We start from the raw sequence: 21,822 nt of genomic DNA, 5'->3' as shown, positions 1-21,822 counted from the left end.
AAGGCTTGATAGGACGTCCTCTCTTTCTTTCTGTTTTTATTCTCTATGTGCGATCCGGTGGCAATATGTTGGGTGACTTGGGAACGTTGAGAGCAAGAAACGCGCTTGTCACAAGCTGTACAGTACAAAATGTCTCCATCACTTCGAAAAAGTTCTGCTGGAAACTCGCGAAGATATTTAGCAACCAGTTGTTTGTTTGAGGCCGATGTTCGTGGCATTTCACCCAAAAAAGAATACACTAAGTGACCGAACGAAATGAATTGGACACTTCAACGAACGAGCTGAAAGAACAGACAACGTCAGACAACTTCAAAGAACTAACAAGTGCGTCACTGTTTAGCAGCATTCTGTGTAAATTACAATAACCATTGTACCCACTGTGATTCACAGCCCTGCAGTCTGTGGTTCACAGTTCCTGACAACCACCTCCCAATTATGAAAATATGCCCAAAATGAAAAATATGTACATATTTTGATTAAATATGTAGTAATATTTATTTATTTTCATCAAATATGTATAAATATGCGATAACATCCAAATATGTGGAAATATGTGAAATAAAAGTAGACTCAAACGCCTTAAAAAGTGTCAGTATGAATACTTCTAGTTGAAAAACGTCTGTAAATTGCCTAGAAAAAAATATGTAAATACATACGAATCCGTTCCCTAGTTATAACAATGTTTTTTGTCCTCCAATCACTAATTTACTCTTATTATCTTCATAAAAATCTTATTGGTAATATAAAGTGAAATTTTGATCAACTTGTGACTCCGTTTCTTTGTAATTTTGTCTGCGGACATTAATACACGTACGGTTGTTGCAACAAGCAAATATGGTAAAAGAAAGAAATAAAAGAAAATCACGAGTGGAGAAGACACCCAGTGGTGCCACTCCAGTAACGTGCTTTGCTCTCACAATAAGAGAAGATCACGAGACCATCTTCTCTTCAATCTCCTTAGAGGATTACCCGGTAATGTGGAGGAAGACAGGCGTTCTATGAGGGGGTTAAGATGAGCTGCTGTAGAGGAATGAAATTTGAAGAAACGAGTGTTAGCAAGATCTGCAATGAAAGGGATTTTGAGGTCATTATGGATAGTGAGGTTAGATACATAGAACGGAGCGTTAAGAAGTTTACAAAGTATTTTTGGACTGTAATCTCTGGAGGCGTAGTGAGTTGGAACGCTTAGTCGATCCCCATACTTCGATGGCCGTATGACCAAATGGGTCGCAGTAACAGTAGATATAAGAGTCTTTTGTTATGTAGGTTAAGTTTCGAACGTTTGTCAAGTAGTCTGGCGAGAAGTTTGTTGCGTTGGTTAGTTTCTTGTCTTTTCAGTCTAATATGGGAGATTCCATGTCAACCGTTTGTCTAGGTGCAGCCCAAGGTAGGGTACTTTGTCCACAGTTGGTATAGGAGTTTGGTTCAAGATGATGGGAGGTAGGATTTTCCGTCTGAGAGTAAATACTGTAAACTTTGACTTCGTAACGTTAGTTTTAATTCGCCATTTGAAAAGCCAGTCCTGTAAGTGGTTGATGTGTAAGGAACGGATTTTTATGTATTTAAAAATGCCAAATATTTAATTAAAATATGCATTTATTTTCGTCAATTATGTGGAAAATATGTGATTTTCTTAAAATATTTTCTGGAATATTTAAGTAAAATGGACATTTTTTTTATGAAAATGGATTTTTGGGGGGGGGGGCAAGTTATAATTATTTATACAAGAAAAGAACATTTTTACAATTTATAATAATTTATTAGGAACAAAATAATTTGTTTTTACAAGTTATAATGATTTATACAACAAAGAACATTTTTACTATTTATAAAAAGATGTGTTAAATTTTCAATTTTGAAAACTTCACTCTTCGAAATTGTTTGCAACCACATGAAATTTCAAACGTTGAAACGTAAAGTGACGACGATCTGGGCGTAAGATGGACTTGTAACGACTAAAAGATCGTTCAACATCTACAGATGTTATAGGTGCCTTGCTGAAAGAAGTTATCTCGTTGGTTGTAAAGGGTACACGATGTTCTGAGGTGACTTCTGTTCCACTGATAATATCAGAAATCTGGCAGATGGTCTCCCACCCTTTGTTCTTGCTCAGTACTTCTACCAGTTTTGATCTGATCAGATTTCCCTTACTCCCAGGTATTCCTTCCACCTTTTCGATGACTTTTTGAACGTTGGACACGTTTTCTGTCAGTCGAACATTTTGGGACTCAAGTTGGGTAATTGCTTGTGCAAGAAATACGCAATTGTCAGAAATGAATGCAACGTCGTTCCTTAAATTAGGTTTCTCGAATAAAGACTTGGCTGTATTTATCGCTACTGCTTCGTCTTCGAGATGTGAAAGGACATTCTTGATTTTATTGTAGTTTTCATAGTAATACTGAGCTGCTTCCAGCCAAGTACCCCAACTTGTCAATATTGGTTCTGGTGGAAGGCACAAGTCTGGATAGAGATCTTTTAGCATTTTAATGCGACTTGGTGCTTTTAAGACCACTTTTTTAACCCAGGAGATTAAGGAATCTACGTCACTGAGCAAAGATCGGACAGTTTCTGCTACTCGATGCAAGGCATGAGCAATACACGTCACATGAATTATCTTAGGATAAAATACCTGAATAGATTGCCCAGCCTTGACCACGTTGGGGTCAGCATCAGAGAGAAACAAAAGAACTTTTTCGTTCAAAACTCCACTGGGCCATAGGATATGCATTGAGGCATCGAAGAATCGTGAAATGGTGGAATGATTGCATTTTTCGAGAACCTCACAGTTCAAAAGGAATGGCTTTGAATCCACATCAGCATCACTGTCAAGTTTTCCAATAACTGCATTGGCAATATACCTGCCCTCAACGTCAGTGGTTTCATCAATTGACACCCAAATCGGTCCATCTTTGATATGTTCTCGAATTTTGGTTAGTGTATCTTTATAGATATCTTCCAGGTAGTTTTTCCTCAGAGCGCTCTCGTCAGGCATTTTTTTCCCAATATAGGTCTCTAAGAATCCTTTGAAATGAGGATTTTTAAGTTTGTGGAAAGGGATATCTGCTCTAACCAAAGCCCGACACAGATCTGTACTCAGAGTAGACTTACTTGATGGAGATGTAAGGAAGGCTTGATAGGACGTCCTCTCTTTCTTTCTGTTTTTATTCTCTATGTGCGATCCGGTGGCAATATGTTGGGTGACTTGGGAACTTTGAGAGCAAGAAACGCGCTTGTCACAAGCTGTGCAGTACAAAATGTCTCCATCACTTCGAAAAAGTTCTGCTGGAAACTCGCGAAGATATTTAGCAACCAGTTGTTTGTTTGAGGCCGATGTTCGTGGCATTTCACTCAAAAAAGAATACACTAAGTGACCGAACGAAATGAATTGGACACTTCAACGAACGAGCTGAAAGAACAGACAACTTCAAAGAACTAACAAGTGCCCGTCACTGTTTAGCAGCATTCTGTGTAAATTACAATAACCATTGTACCCACTGTGATTCACAGCCCTACAGTCTGTGGTTCACAGTTCCTGTCAACCACCTCCCAATTATGAAAATATACCCAAAATGAAAAATATGTACATATATTGATTAAATATGTAGAAATATTTATTTATTTTCATCAAATATGTATAAATATGCGATAACATCCAAATATGTGGAAATATGTGAAATAAAAGTAGACTCAAACGGCTTAAAAAGTGTCAGTATGAATACTTCTAGTTGAAAAACGTCTGTAAATTGCCTAGAAAAAAATATGTAAATACATACGAATCCGTTCCCTATTGATGTGTGTTTGAAGAACCCGTGTAGCGATAAGAGGATCGAAATGAGGAGATAAGATTGCAGTATCGTCAGCAAAGTTAGAAAGAATGGTAGTTGGATGTTGAGGTATGTCTGCTGCATATAAGGAATAATTCAATTTAAATATAAATTCTGAACATCTATTCAATGAAAGTAAAAACTAATTGAAATTAAAATATTCAACAATTTAATACTAATATTCTACTCATTCTATCATTTAGAAACGTAAATCTATTGGACATACAATTGTAATCAATTGTAAGGCAAACTTGCTGAAACTCTATTGCTTTATATGTACCCAAAGACAATAAAGTTTGGTCCGATTTGGTATACTAAAGAATAGATTTGGTCTGTTTATTGCCTACTACACTGGCCTCCAGTTCGTGCATTTAAATGTATTATTACTTTTCTGTGTATATTTGTATCAAACTTTTTCTAATAAAAACTTTATCGTAATATGTTTTATACATATGTAATATAAAAAACCTTTTATATAACTGTCTTACCGAGAGAGTATAATACTTGCTTGTTCAATATTCATGTTTACGTAATTGTGTCTTTTTCTTGGAGTATTGTTTTTTTCTTTATTCATTTCCTAATTGGTACTTTAAAATCTTCCCAATTCAAAAAAAAAGAAAGAATGAGGCTGTGACATAGACACGGCCGTGTGTTGTGCGTGAATACCTTTACGTAACGGGTTATATTTTTTATATAAAATATTTTTAGGATGAAACAATGTGTGTTCATAATCGACGATCGAACACAATCTATGCCTGTACAGTCCGTTGTCGATGTAGAAGCGATTTCATCATCCACATGCATAATTTCAACCGCCCCAGCTGCAGATGTACTGATCGCCGTCGTTGATCCGCTCGGCCGTATTCATTCTTTTACGTTCCCGGCACAGCTTGACTCGGTCATATTGTGTTTTATTATTACCATTCGATTATTCTTGAGAAGCCCTTTCCAACCGTATACGATCTCTGTATTTGGTTTTGGCTTTTCGACGCGTATAGGCGCCGACATTATATATTTTTGATATTTTTTATTCTAACACCTTATTGTATTCAATGTCACTATTTTACACTAATGTTTTATATACAATCGATAGATTGTGACGACAGCTGACGATTAAAACTTAAACGAACATCGTAGCTTCTCCGAGTCAAAAGTTATACTAATTGCAAATCTCGATACGCAGCAAAATGATCTCAAAATGGCGGCGCTTCCCGCTCCACCTCGCGCAATGCGTCACAGTCCTCGTTTATCGTAATGAATTCTTTGATCCTTTAGCTATCCAGTGGTCTAATTTAATTTTTGATGTAGACAATACAGTTTGCCAAACTGTATCCCCCGATTTTGTTATCATTAGGTTTTTTGGATTGCCTCCATATGATAGCAAATTTAAAGACGTATTCACGTCAAAAAAAGCTTTGATAAACTATTTTATCTGCTACATAAACAATGAGGTTCTTTCAAGAAAGACCATGAGCTCCTAAGGGTTCCTAAAAGTGTAGAAAGGTTGAAGACTCCTGATGTAAGAGAAGGTTTCAGAACGCATAAAAAGCTTTAATTATTTGACTGCCGTGGCTAGATCTTGGAGATGAATGTTACTTAAAATCTCCTTTCTTGCTATTGTAGGAGTTAATCACTTTCCATGCAGTTTTATTTAGTACTGTGAGAGTACTTCCGTTGCAGATAACACTGACGCATCACCGAAATGTGTGCTGTAAGAAGCTCCGTTAAGAGGCCAGCATCTGGATTCGAATCTGGGATCTCCGCGTTGGAAATCCAGTTTACGCTGATCACTGAGTTAATCCTTTTCCGAAAGTGCATAAATTGAAGATAATTCTTGCACTTCTATCTTTCTGTACTATACTGCATAGTTGTAAAAATACTTTACCTAAGAATAAAACAAATTTATATATAAAATTCAATAAATAAAAACCCAAGCTGTAAAGCCTATGGATAATGCAATATGGCTTCCATAAAAGATTGATTCATAAAAAGCAAAAAATTTGATTGTCTTCCTTAAATTGATGAAATGAGCGAAACTTTTATTGTTTATTCCTGAAGAGTTAGTAAAGTAATAAGGTTTTCTTTTTTATTAAAGTAAAAAACTCCTGTTGTGACAATATTTATTGAATTTATTTTGTAACAATGTTGCAAAATGCGATGCAATTTTCTACATAACTATGTAAATAATGTTGGTATAAATTTTCACAGGCGGTGGTGAACTTTTGAATGGTGTTGGCATCATTACTACTACAACTGCAACAACTGCGGTGCCAACATCGCCGAGTACAACTCCTGGACTTTTAGTAAGCGGATTTGGCACAACAAACTTTACTGTACAAGCTGGCACTAGAGTCTCCTTACTTTGTCAGGTCAACTATCTAGCCGATAACGCTACCGTGAGTAATAAATAGAAACTCTTTATCATTTAAAATTAGATAGCTTGAGGTAGGTTAAGTATGTTCTTTTTATCTAGTTCTTAGAGATTGTTGTTGCTTTTAGAAAAGTTTTAGAATTAATATTTGGCCAAACTGACGCTTTGTTTAACACAGTTTTTTTAGTTTATGGTTTTAATCTTTCGCGAAGATTTCTGTAAATGCAATTGTGATGCACCGTTCTAGGTACTGTGTTAATCACTTTACGCTGTTGAAAGTAGTAAAGTAAAGTAATTGCCTACTTTTTCAGGCGAGGCTTTACGTCCAACTACCAATTAGGTGTCGGTGGACGGAGGCGACTAGCACAAACATACTTTACTGTAAATTTCTTTTATTAACCATTAAATAAAATCCAAGGCCTAAGACCGGGAATCGAACCTAGTACCACAATACATACTAGCTTGACAGGTCTAGCCTCTTAACCGCTCGGCTACCGTGGCGCTTCGCTGTTAAAATAATCTCACTTGTGAATATATTTACCAAGTGGATCTTACGTTATTTCCAAAAATAACTTTTAGATCTGTATTTGTTTCAATTGGCTTTCGGAATTACAATTCAGCTTCGTCAAGATATTGTTGGGGTATAGTCCACAGCTTTGAAGACCCATTTGGTCGATTGCTAGTTCAGCTGGATGATAGGATGATGAAATGATGCGTTTTTTCACCGCTAATTTCTCATTATTATTATTCGTCGTGTAGTTGAAAACCGTACATTGTGCAAACACTCTTTGGGCTCTTAGGCTGGAAATGTAGTGGAGTGGCGAGCTAAGCGGCGATGATAGCGAAGAGTAAAGCGGCGAAAACAAACACAAGTTAACAAATAATGGGGAGCAAAGCGAAGATAGAGCAACGCTACCAAGAGGGAGAGTAGAGCAACGCTACCAAGAGGGAGAGTAGAGCAACGCGTTGTGACATGTTTGATTTCTTTGCTCTTATCGCGCTCAATTTTCAAGGTTAAAATGGACATTGCTGCATTTATTGGTATAGTTTTTTTCAAGAAACCTCTGTGGGACCAAAAGGATCCTCTACATCACAACCGATTTGTGTTGGATAAGGAATGGGACAGGATAACTTTAAAATTCGTCCTTTTCTTGATTAACATGCCTTCAACTCTGGTTAGTATGTAATCAAATGTTGAAATAGACACTCAAAAATACATGAAACTTGCCAGGATGCTCCCGAAGTTGTTGGTACTAGTGATGGAATTCACCAAGTTCATGTCAAGTCCTGTTTACATCATGAACTCTGCAGCTCCTGCTGCTAAGCTGCTGTAAATACCAAATTTTCATGGAAGAATTTTCGAACATAAATAATTCCTCCATCATGTCTCGTCGAAAGGAGAAACGCGACTTAAACTCGTCACTATGTGCATGCGACTCTTTGCTCGCTGCTCGTCGGCCACTTTGATCTGAAGCAGCTATCATCGCCGCTTTCCTCTCCACTCCACTGTGTTTCCAGCCTTCGAAAAACAGCAGAAACCGACACAGGATGAAACTCCAATCCCAGGCTTGAGCTACCTCTTGTCCTGGACAAATCACCCGCTTTAACTTAACGCTCAGTACCTGCAGCAGATTTCCTTAGGACGGCTGTCCCAGATCAACAAGAAAAACCTTCTCCAGAAAAGTTCTAGGTTAGGCAGCCGAGGGATAATCTTTCTGGTAATCCAGCTCCATTCCTGACCCACAAAGACATCCCCAGATTTCCCCACACACGCTTTAAATTAAAGATTTTTTGAGCGTTCCAAGCAGAGTATCACATCCTGATAACTCTAGTAACTGCCTAGATTCCATCCAGAAATCACCATTAATTGATCCATTAAGTTGTGGTAAATATACAAACACTTCTTTTAAAAATCTATAATAATTAATTACATAACTAAACTCCGCAGAATCTTCATTAAACATATGCTGATATTCCAAGGTCACTGAAGAATTCAAGGGTCGGCAACCCGCAGCTCGTGAGTCGCATGCGGCTCTTTTATCCAAATTGTGTGTCTCTTCAGCTTGTCCAAAATATATTGCATATATATTTTTTATTTTAATTTATTTTGTAATTTACAATCTGTATACTGTATACAATCAGTAAATGTGGAGGGAGCGATGAACTGGAGCGGGAAGAGCAGGAGGAGAGAAGCTACCCAGCGGTAGCACTCTCTATAGGAGAGAGGAGAATGTGAGGAGGAGAGAGGAGAGATAGGAGAATAATGACTTAGGTCTTCAGACTGCGAGGAAGTCACGGTGCCACTGGCGATTCAGTCGGCGAGGAGTATTAGGGACGTCAGAGGAAGCGAGAGACAGTACTAGAGGATTAGAGCTACTCGAGAGAGTAGTATGGAAATTTTGGTATTTAGTCTTAGCGAGTTGGTCTATGAAGGGAATGTTGAGGTACACACACTAGACTTAAAAAGACACGCAATGACAAAACGTGCGAACAGAATACAGACTACTTGGACGACGCTCCAAATTGCCCTTAGAACTCAAACGTTTAACATACAACACTATCCTCAAACCTATGTGGACTTACGGGACTAGAGCTGTGGGGTTCAGCCAAACCTACAAACATACGGACAGTACAAGACATTTCAGTCAAAACTTCTCCGACAGATAACTGTGGCTCCTTTCTACGGTGACTAACCTCACACTTCACAAACGACCTCAACATTCCCTTTATATTGTATATTTTAATTTTATTGAAACAAATGGAAATTTCATGTAGGTATTAAAGATATTTTTTCAAAAAGAATTTTAAATGTGATAGGTTAGAAATTGAACAGAATTATATTAAAATAAAGTACGTAATTACATAAGACTGCCGCCTTTTCATTCTAACACAGGTTTAGTTATTATTTATTTATGTAAAACTAAATACATAAAACATTTAAATCTTATTGAATATCATAAAATATAATTTGTGAATACAAATGATCTACAGAATTTTTTACAATCCATCATCCTTGCGGCTCTTGGTAAGATTTATTAAAATTATTAAAGAAGAAATGGCTCTGTACTTAAAATAGGTTGCCGACCTCTGGACTAGTTGTAACTACCCTACAAGAATCAAAAGTAGAATTAGTGAAGTAGATTAATTAAAAACAATTTCGATGTAAAATATTTATTTAAAAGAAAACCTAATCTATTCATTTATCAACAAATAATAATATTTAGAAATATTATAATAAAAATTCAAGTTATGTTTAACATTCGCATTTTTTTTTTGTTTTTGTTTAAAATAAAGTCTGATATTCATCTACCCCTCTGCTAGAGCCAATAAGAATGGTTAGAACACGCAATACGGGCAGCTAACCACGTTTATTAGCGAGAATTTTGTAAATTAATACTATATATTTTCCACAAAAAGGTTAAAATACTCCAATGGTGGAGATATCTCGTCATTTCAGTTTCCATCTTTTCCATTGTTACAGTATTTTACAATAAAGTACGCTAAATATAATTTTGATGAGACTTTTTTTGAATTATACAATATTGTAACGAAGTTGACCTGGGCATAGAAGAAAGGCCTAGATTGTTCTAGAGGTTGAGCGATCAAAGTCAGTAACAGGCCGCCACTGCATAAACAAAAGGGCGGTACCTACCTGTGGCAGAGAAGAAAGGCCTAGATTGTTCTAGGGGTTAAGCGACCAAAGTCGGTATCAGGCCACCACTGTGTAGACAAAAAGGCCGGTCTTTACCTGAACTAGAAAGGAAAGGGCTAGATTGTTCAAGGAGTTAGTGACCTGTGTAAAAGCCAGCTAAGAGAAAGGCCTCAGTTGGGGTGGTGGCATATGTGTTTTCCCAGCCAGTGATTGACAGGTAGGAGCGAGACAGAGAGTAGGAGGAGGGCGGCCCCAGCTGAGGTGGTGGCATTATGTTTTCTCCAGCCAATAAACATCAGGAGGGCGTGGAAACTTATGCTCAGAGAGTTGGAGGAGGGCAGTCCCAGTTGGAGGGAGGCACGCAGTTAAAAGGAGGCAGACACAGCTGGAGAAGTTAGTTTTAATCAGTTTTTAATCGAGTTCTAAGAGTTTTACAGTCTTGTAGTTTCTAGTCAGTCAGTGAGTTTTGAAGTTAGTCTTGGAGAGTCAGTGTTGTGGAGTGCTTCAGTGGTAGCTAGTTGGGCAATTAGTCATTTGATGAGTAGAGCTGTGTTAGTGCAGCTGAGACTAGTGCAATTCGGTGCAGTGCTGACCAGGGGTCAGTCGTGGAACAGTTTTGTGGCGTTACGTAGTGAGTAAGTAACAGTAAACTGTTGTGACTGTTGTAAATGGCGACTGTAATGAATAGCGTTAGTTGCTAGTAAATGTTAATGTTAGTTAATGTTAATGTGTGAATAAATCAGGTTATTACTTACAACTTTAGCGAGTTTTATTATTTTATCAAACCCACATATTATTTAATAACTAGTGGCAGGCATTAGTTGTGTAAGTAAAGTTCTTTCTTAGTAAAAGGACAAGAAAAAACTTTACAATATGTTGTCAATAAAGTATTGGAATTTATTTTTGCTGGTCATTTATTCAGATGGAAATAATGGAGATATGCACACCATTTCTCGCAGTTTATTCTAATTTTTATTTAATTGTTAACGCTAAATTATTCTTGAATAATTTTGTTACTTGACTTATGGTGTTTATTTCAAATTTTTAAACAACTGATAACCTCTTAAGCTTAAAATTTACTATCTGTATTAACAGAAAATGGAGTCTGCATTAATTTTTTGTGGGTAAGAGGTCATTGTGGTATAAAAGAGAATGAAATTGTTGATAAACTTGCAAAGGAAGCCCACCAATAGTGGAGAAATGGCTAATTATAAATTACCACACACCGATATCAAGTGTACAATTTGCAAAAACAACACTACAAAAATGGCAGACAGATTACAGTAATGGTAATGAACGGAGATTCTATAAAACTATGTGTAGATCAGTTACCTAGACAACCATGGTTTATAAGGGAACTGTCACTAATAAATGGGTTGTTACGACAATAAGCAGGCTGAGAGCGAATGTGTGGATCGTATCTTCAGAGGATCAACAAAAAGGTCCCTCTCTTCTCTTTGCGTAGATTGCGATGAGGTGGAGGATTTCAGGACATATAATAATGATATGTCCACGTTAGGTGGTAGAAAGGAAACGAATGTTTGATGACTTATACAGGTATTTAGATGCAGAAGACTTAATATTCTCCACCAACATCTTATGTGCTTAAATTTGTAGCAAAGAAATATGAGTGTATTTAAAAGTTATAGCCGATTAGAATGAATGGAAGAAAATGATTAGTGAAGGATTACGTGATTTTAATTTAGGTTAAGCTATAAGGATGGCAGGAATATAGAGTACTGATCCATCCATTAGCTGTAGTTTATGTAAATAGTAGTATATAGTAGAGGGATGAATGTGTGAAGCGACTGTATTTATAAGTAAGAATGGTGAGTGAGTGATATTCTAGTATAGATGATAATGGCCTACCCATGTGTTTAGTGTACGAGTATATAGTGTATACATTATCGTATATAGTGTATAATACTACAGTGTATATAGTGTAAATATTTATAGATGTAGAAATGATGGTGCTTGTGTAGTTGTACATACGAGTAGCTTCTAGTTTCATTTATTGGGGGTGAATGTAATTTATTGAGAGAATGTATTTGAATAAGGTTAGTAAGCACCTAGATGATGCTGGCTGTATGGCGAAAGCCAATGCAATAATAATAATAATCTGTATTTAGATTATTTCACAATGGATAATATTGTGGAGTTATACTCGTACATTATCTAATTTTTAAAAAAATTGACTAAAACACAAGGAAAAGAGAATCACAAATGAGCACATGAGGAAATCATTTTGGAAATGCTACAATAAAAACAATCCGCCCATTATACCTTGTTTCCTGTATTTAGACTAAATAATAAAGCAAAACCCTGATTAAATGTTCAAATCGCGTGAATCCAAGCAATCTATTCATAAACTACCCTTAATATTTAATGTTAAGGGATGGAAAATGCAATTATCATTGGTGGATTACCCTTTTATTGAACGGGTGTTCTTTAAAAATGTAGCAGGAAATTTATGCATTGAAAATGTGATTAACCATTAGTCTGAAATCATTTGATTAAGATATGGATCAAATCATTTTAGAATTCGCAAATTATATTGTAATTTTTCTCATTAATTTTATGTATTGAATATATTTTATATTTTGTTTGTGGCGTCCACTAGTTGCAGGACCGTAATTTTATCTATTTTCTTGAATTCTATTTTGAAGACATTTCAAATTGAAGAATACCATGAATTACTCTTTATTCTACCTTAACAAAAACTTACAGTTTAAAATGTTAAGTATAAGGGTTGATTAAACGCCAAAAGGTACACAAATCAGCGAGTACCCAACATTTCATTAATACTTCATTAATAGTTAAGTAATTCTACTGCATTAATTTTCATTAATAAGTTATTTTTTAGAATTTATTAGATGTCACAGACCCTTATGCTGGCCATTTTCGTCTACAAAATATATGTTCAAGTAGCACTGTAGATTGACTGTAATATCTAGTTATTTATAATAATCAAACTATTAATTACAGGTTAAAAAGAAAAACGTTATAAAAAATATAAAAAAATTATGAGGCTAAAAAATTCAAAACTTTTTTTTATAAAAAACTTACATCAATGATTTTGTTTATTTTATTTATTTATTTTTATTTTTAAATAAAAATCGTCTGTTGAAGTTCATTTTTCGATTAAAGTAATTGTTATTTTATGAAGTAGTCAAACGTTTATAATAATAGGTAATAATTATCTGTCTTTATCGCAAATAATATAGTTTTCTTCATTTACATTCTCAATCTAGGTATTCATCCCACAATGTTGTATACAGGGTGTCCCAAGCTATATGGATAACGACTTTTTCTCGGAAACTAAGATAGTTAGAAAAAAACTAAAAAATACGTGTTCCCTTAGTTTTTTGTTAGGAATCCAAATTTAATTTGTAAATTTTTTTCGGTGCTTCCAGAAGCGAGATACAGGCACCAACTTCATTTTTTCAAATGGGAAGGTGCGGTTTTTATTTCAGAAATAGATTCCACTATTTTTTTAAAGAAAAATTTACTTGAACGGTTTTTTTCTGTGAGCGATATTTTGCAAGTTATGAATGAAAACATGATTCTTATAAGAAATGTCAAAATGATAATATTATAACGGTTTTTTGATAGAATAAGAAGAAAAGTACTATTTTATTATAAATTTTACTCCTCATTAATATTACAGATCATGCTCGAAATGGCCTCCACCATTAGAGATGCATAGACATGCTATTTCCTGCCAATTGTCCCTTACTGCCAAAGAAATAGATTCGGCTTTAACCGACTTATACGTATCTATTATTCTCTGCTTTTGTTCATCTACAGATGCAATCCCGGCTTGATTCTGATACACCCAGATTTAGAAATGCTTTTAGGTAAGCAGAAATAAGGAAAGAAAGAAAAAAGTTATGAATAATTATCCTCTGCTTTAGTTCATCTACAGATGCAATCCCGGCTTGATTTTGATATACCCAGATTTAGAAATGCTTTTAGGTAAGCAGTTATGAATAATCACCTTGGTTTTCAGGCATCCCCAAAGGAAATATACTCCATGGGTGTCAAATTCAGTGAACGAGGTGGCCACTGAATCGCCCCCCGTGTCGATACAACACGCCCATCAAATTGCCTATCGAGATAGCTCTTTACATGCCTGATAGTGTTATATCGACACGGGAAGAATTCAGTGGCCACCTCGTTCACCGAATTAGACACCTATGGACTACTTCCTTTGGGGATACCTGAAAAACAAGGTGATTATTCATAACTTTTTTCTTTCTTTCCTTATTTCTGCTTATCTAAAAGCATTTCTAAATCTGGGTGTATCAAAATCAAGCCGGGATTGCATCTGTAGATGAACTAAAGCAGAGAATAATAGATGCCTGTATTTTTTAGTTTTTTTCTAGCTATCTTAGTTTCCGAGATAAAGTCGTTATCCATATAGCTTGGGACACCCTGTATATGTAATATAAAGTAAATAAGATATGCATATTTTTAGGACAGCTAATTATTCCAGTATTTTACTATAAGTAAAATTAGGGGGACTAAATTAAATTACAATTGAGAAATGAATAATTTTTGTTGAATAATCTACTTGTTATTAACTGTGTGTTATTTGTGCTAACGAATATTTCGGTAAGACGGATTCAAGACAGTAGCCTACTCTAACTTTGTCTTTTTCTACTTTAACATGCATGTACATATATATGTGACTTATCATATTTATAACAAAAAAATATTATATATGAAGTGGCCAGCATAAGGGTCTGTGACATCTAATAAATTCTAAAAAATAACTTATTAATGAAAATTAATGCAGTAGAATTACTTAACTATCAATGAAGTATTAATGAAATGTTGGGTACTCGCTGATTTGTGTACCTTTTGGCGTTTAATCAACCCTTATACTTAACATTTTAAACTGTAAGTTTTTGTTAAGGAGATTTTTGTACCTTTTGGATAGATTTTCCTTTTTGTCTATTTCGCAATCTTTACAGACTTTTTTAAAATTTGGAATAAGCAATTCTATCATTATAATCTGATAAGGTGTTAAGTCGGAACCGTAACTACCACTGGAGGGATTTTTTTAAAGAATGATTATAGTTGCGTTCCCATCCATCCTCAATAACAATTTTTTTGAAAAAGCGTTTTGAATAACATAGGAAGGTATTTGTACGTAAATAGCAAAATTAAACTGCGATTTCAGTACTTCCCAAATAAGGCCCTTTCTAAAACTATTATTACCAATATTTCTATAACGCTTAGTCCGATTTTGATAAAATTCAGCTCGAATAAGTGGTTAAAGCTCCTCTACGTTGCTGATGCTCTTGCACCTACTAAGATGAAGTACTGCAATCGTTTAAATTATCAAAGAGTGAACCGATTTAAATCAATGAATTGTCGTTCGATTAAAAAATCTTTGCCTCTTGGCCTTTTAGGGAGAAGTACTGTAATCGCAGTTTATTTTTCTTGCTCCTCTTAAAAGGAAGTACTGAAATCGCAGTTTAATTTTGCTATTTACGTACAAATACCTTCCTATTTTATTCAAAACGCTTTCTAAAAAAAATTGTTATTGAGGATGGTTTGGGGACCGCAACTATAATCATTCTTTAAAAAGATCTCTCCAGTGGTAGTTACGGTTCCGATTTAACACCTTATCAGGTTATAATGATAGAATAGCTTATTCCAAATTTTAAAAAAAATCTGTAAAGCAGACGTAACTTTGCTAATAGACAAAAAGGAAAATCTATCCAAAAGGTACAAAAATCTCCTTAACAAAAACTTACAGTTTAAAATGTTAAGTATAAGGGTTGATTTAACGCCAAAAGGTACACAAATCAGCAGTACCCAACATTTCATTAATACTTCATTGATATTATTTAAGCAATTTTACTGCATTAACTTTTCCTTCACATTTTTTAGAATTTATTAGATGTCACAGTCATAATAGGTAACTTGGCCAGTCATATAGCCCTTATGCTGGCCAGTTCATTCATAATATTATTTTGTTACAATTATGATAAAATGTATATTATATCTTCGTAATTAAATAGGTACTTTATTTTAACTCTATTCCAAATTATTCTTCTGATTTATCTTTAATATGCCGTTTATTCCGAAGTTGTACATATACATGCATGTTAAAGTAGAAAAAGACTAAGTTAGAGTCGGCTACTGTTTAAATTTGAATCACGGAGGATTTAAAACAATATTTCAGTCTTGAATTCGTCTTACCGAAATATTCGTGAGCACAAATAACACACAGTTAATAACAAGTAGATTGTTCAACAATATTTACTCATTTCTCAATTGTAATTTAATTTAGTGCCCCTAATTATACTTATGGTAAAATACTGGAATAATTAGTTGTCCTAAATATATGCATATCTTATTTACTTTATATTACATATATACAACATTGTGGGAAGAACACCTAGATTGAGAATGTAATTGAAGAAAACTATATTATTTGCGATAAAGACAGATAATTATTACCTATTATTATAAACGTTTGACTACTTCATAAAATAACAATTACTTTAATCAAAGAATGAACTTAAACCAACGATTTTTATTTAAAAATAAAAATAAATAAATAAAATCATTGATGTATGTTGGTGTAAGCATTTTTTAAAAAACGTTTATGAATTTTTTAGCCTCATATTTTTTTTTTATTTTTTATAACGTTTTCTTTTTAACCTGTGATTAATAGTTTGATTATTATAGATAAATAGATATTACAGTCAATCAAAGTTAAATGGTGTGCTACTTGAGTAAATATTTTGTAGATGAAAACGGCCAGCATAAGGGTCTGAGACATCTAATAAATTCTAAAAAATGTGAAGGAAAAGTTAATGCAGTAAAATTGCTTAAATCATATTAATGAAGTATTAATGAAATGATGGGTACTTGCTGATTTGTGTACCTTTTGGCGTTTAATCAACCCTTATACTTAACTTTTTAAACTGTAAGTTTTTGTTAAGGAGTAGATATCTTACATGTACAAAACAGTGACAACAAATAGAAAGGAAAAAATTGTAAAGAATTATGATATATAAATATATAAAGTGAACATTTAGAACAAATCTCTTACAAGTTTGGGGAAAAAGCAAAATAAAGCATAAAAATAAAATAAGTAAAGAAATAAGAGACAACCGTATATTTCTTACAGCTGGTGTTAGTGTTATTCTAAAAGTGGCTTGGCTATAAATTTCTTTTGGGTTAGATTTACGACATATCAGGTTTGTTTTCGATATTTTGTTGTGTGTATATTTTCAAAAGCCAAGAAGATATGATCTAATTCACTGTTCTCTAACATTCTCCTTTATGGTTTTCTCTCCTTTTCAATCCAAGGTGTTTTCTCACTTTACTTCTCAACATACGTTGAGCTTACCGAAAAAGAGGAACAAGTGAAAAAAAAGAGGGAATAATCTAACTTATTTTGGAATAATAATAAAAATTGTTTTCTCACAGCTCGTTTTGTTCTATAAATGTCTAAATAAGGATAATACCTACTGATTAAGGGAAGGGATTAGCTATGAGGTTAGCATACTGGACTCCCACGCGGAGGTCCCGGGTTCGAATCCAGCTGCTGACCCTTAGATTTTTTCTTCCTAGGAGCTTCTTACAGCTCACTGTCCGGTGATGGACAGTGTTGTTTGTAACGAGAGAACACTGTCCGGAGGCCGGCAGTGCACTGAAAAAAGCTCCGGGCGCCAATAACCTAAGATGTTGACGCGCCTTAAATCACAAAAAAAAAAATACCTACTGATTTTATGTATTATTTAAACTAAAGATACAGTTGCTGTTGCAACAAGTAAAATCTGATATCAGACAAAATGATGCGAGAGGAATTACCCACACATTGGTGGCTCTCCAAAGAATCATTATATGGACGTCCATAACTGCGTCAATCGCGCCATTGTCTGGGTTTAGTTAAAGTAAAGAGCTGGTCAATGATAGAATTAAGATGGGCCACCACGCGAGTTTAACTTTCTTCGAAGGGTACTTTTAAATTGATGTGAATAGTTCTGTTAGAGGACAAAGTATGTCTAGGTGATGGAACAATATGCATCTCTGGCTGTGGGTCATTAGAGGAGACAGGGTACAGATTTTTTGTCTGAATAATAATTATAATTGGAGCATTCAGTACGGAATTGAAATGTCAGTAGATACTGGAATTATTGTCTAAGTCTTAAATCCAAATCGGTTTCAGTTAGTGTTGTTAAGTTGAGGTTTGAGCTGAAGGATCAACCGAGTCGAGCTTCTACTCGAGCCTTTACGGCTTGAGCTTTCAGAGCTCAAGTCTTATAGCCCTCGAAGCTCAAGTTGGAGGCTCACAAACCTGGAGTTGAAGGCTCTCACAAAGTGCAAGCCTTTTTTAAATTCTTAAGGAATGACGAGTAATCAATGAACAACGAACATTTTCAAAAATTATTGTATTCATTTATTCAAAAATATGTTGAAAAATTCATTAGCTGTTTGCTATAAGTTCATTTTATTTTAAGAAATGAATTTATTAATTACTACAAAATGCTTCATATAAAAAAAAAAAAAAAAAAAAAAAAAAAAAAAAAAAAAAAAAAAAAAAAAAGCTCGAGCCTTGGAGGCTCACCGAGCTCTCTGTGAGGCTTCAGCTCGAACCTTATAGCCTTATAACTCAGCTCTTGAACAACACTAGTTTCAGTAGCTCGTAATACATGTGTACTTTATAACTTAAAAATCAGTTTTAAACTTTTTTCAAGGCTTGTTGCAAATAGGTTGTATAATAATTTTGCATTACTTAGGATCTTGTGGGTTGTTGGCGAGTTTTGTGTCCATGTGCAGTTCGAGGTAAAGACTGGCGCAATAACTCCATCATTATCGCAGAAAGAAGTCTGGAATTGTTTTAAGATATTCTCTATTTCTTTTTTCTAGTTTCGCAACTAAACTAAACATGTGTTTTTCTCAGATGGTATCCATTATTATAGTAATGCCTACTTTTTTTCAGGCGGGCTTTACGTCCGACAACCAAATTAGGTGTCATGGACGGAGGCAATTAGCAAAAAACATACTTTACCATAAAGTACTCATATTAAATAGGGAAGAGTGGGACACATTTGAACAGTTTTAATTTCTCGCCAAATATTTAAAACTTTAATGATTGGTAATTTTCTCCATAAGTTGTGGTAGACCTGTTTTGTAATTGACAGAGTTTCCCTTCGTTTTCATTGTTTGTAAAGTCAGAATTGAGGAATGTTATATTTTGTAAGGTGGAAGTAAAATTTTTGTTGCAACTTTGGAAGTGTATTGTGAAGATTGTAGTGGACAAGGTGCAAGTATTGTTAGTCCATATTAACATTTGAAATTCGTATTTTTAAATCTAGTATTTACAAAAGTCTATTTGCTTGCAAAAAGTATTGGATATTATAATGTCTTTTATGGAAGGAGAGGGGGCACATCTCAGTTAAAATGTGCAGCCCTACCGACCTGCAAGTTTGTGACTTTATTTTTGTTTAATCGCAGAGAAGGGGAAAGTGGTCCGAAGCTACATTAAGAAGCGCAACAAACCGAATATTTTGTTCAAACTTCCCTAAACCCGGGTACAACATCCCCGAACTGAGCCATTCTTGATTTTTTGAACTAGATTTCAGTGGTTTAAAAGAGAAAGTAATGTAGTAGTGAGAGAAATAACTGATAGAAGGTAGATTCAGAGTAAAGTAATATCATTTCTTTCTATTTTATATTGTGTTCAAAGGTACCCCCACCAGTGGGGCAGATATTAACATTTGGCACAACATTTTTAAATTAAAAAATACAGATATGTATGTAAAGTACCAACTGTTTATTGATATAGATCTGTTAAGAAGACTTGGAAGTTGTAGAAAACAAAATAAAAAGGTTCAATAATACGATTCTGTGCACTCTGTAACAGAAAATGTAAATTCTGTTCAAATGCGCCCCTATTAAATAAAATCTAAGGCGTAGACCAGGGGAATCGAACCTACTAAACCAACGTATTGTTATCTTAGCTTTGCAGCTCTAGTATCTTAAACCACTCGGCTACCGTGGCGCCTTCTTCAGTTATTATTATTAGTAACTATCTTATTGTAAATGTCTCTAGACAATGAACTAGGCCACTGCGAAAAGTTCAGTCTGGTTGAAGTGAACTGAAGAATGCAGTGAACAGAATTTGGTAAGACTAGGCAGAGTAGCACAATGTCGGAAGTAGGTTTCATTTATTTTTAAACGACATGTGCCTCAAAAGTTACTTTTGTAAGGTTTTTTTTTGCATCAAATTATTTCATTATAAGGCGAAACACAGTCAAAGACAATGTCAGCCAATAGGAGCAAAAAAATGCGACGAATGTAATAAGCACTGTGCTATTTGAGATTCATCCAAATGACCAATTAGCTGACTTTAATAAAATTACTTCCTACCCATTGAACTATCAACATTTGCTGATTCAGGCGCTAGATTCGGTCATCTGTAAATCAGGACCGGGTGACCTATTTTCGTAATTGATATCAAAGAATAACAATATAAAGGAGCAATTTTACCAGGCAGAAATGCCTCGTACTCAAAACTATCTTATCAAGTTACTTGTAAGCATTACGTACTGATTTTCCTTCATCTTTTAAGTTCTTTCTTTTTATTTTCTAAATATAAGATTCATTTGTAGTCCTCGTCGATTTTTTAGCATTGTGAAAGAATATTGTTCGTAATAATAGGTCTGTAGTTATTCGGTTTTAAACATGGAACTTCTATCTATTCGTCCTTTCACGTTAAAAAAGTAACAGTCAAATCTTTTGATTTTTCTAAATTACGAGTATACCAACTATAGTAGTTTTCATTTGAAACAAATTGAAACACGAATTGAGCAAACATTGCAAGGAAAACATCGCAATAAACAAAAATGTTTACAGTTTATTGATCATGCAGTTAAAAATAAATATGTTCACAATTAGTATTAACCATTTAGATTTTCACTTTTCTTAATTTTAATTCCCGTATTTTGCATTTATTTTCAAAGCTTTTTAGTCTCTATTAGATGATGTTCATTTAAAAGTTAACGAAACTTTGTTAACTTACTTATGAATACTATTTTTCTTAACTTAATTATTATTTTTAATTATTCTAGTGTAAGGAGAAGGCTCTTTAATAGTTAGTTATAATAAGGGAATCATTCCAACCAGCTTCTTGAGTTATAATAAGGGAATCATTCCAACCAGCTTCTTGAGTTATAATAAGGGTATCATTCCAACCAGCTTCTTGAGTTATAATATGGGAATCATTCCAATCAGCTTTTTGAGTTATAATAAGGGAATCATTCCAACCAGCTTCTTGAGTTATATAAGGGAATCATTCCAACCAGCTTCTTGAGTTATAATAAGGGAATCATTCCAACCAGCTTCTTGAGTTATAATAAGGGTATCATTCCAACCAGCTTCTTGAGTTATAATATGGGAATAATTCCAATCAGCTTCTTGAGTTATAATAAGGGAATCATTCCGACCAGCTTCTTGAGTTATAATAAGGGAACCATTCCAACCAGCTTCTTGAGTTATAATAAGGGAATCATTCCGACCAGCTTCTTGAGTTATAATAAGGGTATCATTCCAACCAGCTTCTTGAGTTATAATATGGGAATCATTCCAATCAGCTTTTTGAGTTATAATAAGGGAATCATTCCAACCAGCTTCTTGAGTTATATAAGGGAATCATTCCAACCAGCTTCTTGAGTTATAATAAGGGAATCATTCCAACCAGCTTCTTGAGTTATAATAAGGGAACCATTCCAACCAGCTTCTTGAGTTATAATAAGGGAATCATTCCAACCAGTTTCTTGAGTTATAATAAGGGAATCATTCCGACCAGCTTCTTGAGTTATAATAAGGGAACCATTCCAACCAGCTTCTTGAGTTATAATAAGGGAATCATTCCAACCAGCTTCTTGAGTTATAATAAGGGAATCATTCCAACCAGCTTCTTGAGTTATATAAGGGAATCATTCCAA

General features: G+C 34.5%; 1 protein-coding gene across 1 annotated transcript in view; it reads left to right on the top strand.

The window, feature by feature from the left end:
• The window catches only part of LOC141447108 (opioid-binding protein/cell adhesion molecule-like), a 771,975-nt gene that overhangs the window by 555,444 nt on the left and 194,709 nt on the right, over positions 1–21,822 (top strand). The window contains exon 4 of the mRNA XM_074114310.1: positions 6,033–6,220. Within this exon, the coding sequence (XP_073970411.1) occupies positions 6,033–6,220 (188 nt within the window). The remainder of the gene's footprint in view (positions 1–6,032; positions 6,221–21,822) is intronic.

This window comes from Rhodnius prolixus, unplaced genomic scaffold, assembly GCF_049639745.1.
Source record: "Rhodnius prolixus isolate KJV_2025 unplaced genomic scaffold, Rpr scaffold_7, whole genome shotgun sequence".
Classification (NCBI taxonomy): Eukaryota; Metazoa; Arthropoda; class Insecta; order Hemiptera; family Reduviidae; genus Rhodnius; species Rhodnius prolixus.
This window is presented reverse-complemented; position numbering and strand designations above follow the sequence as displayed.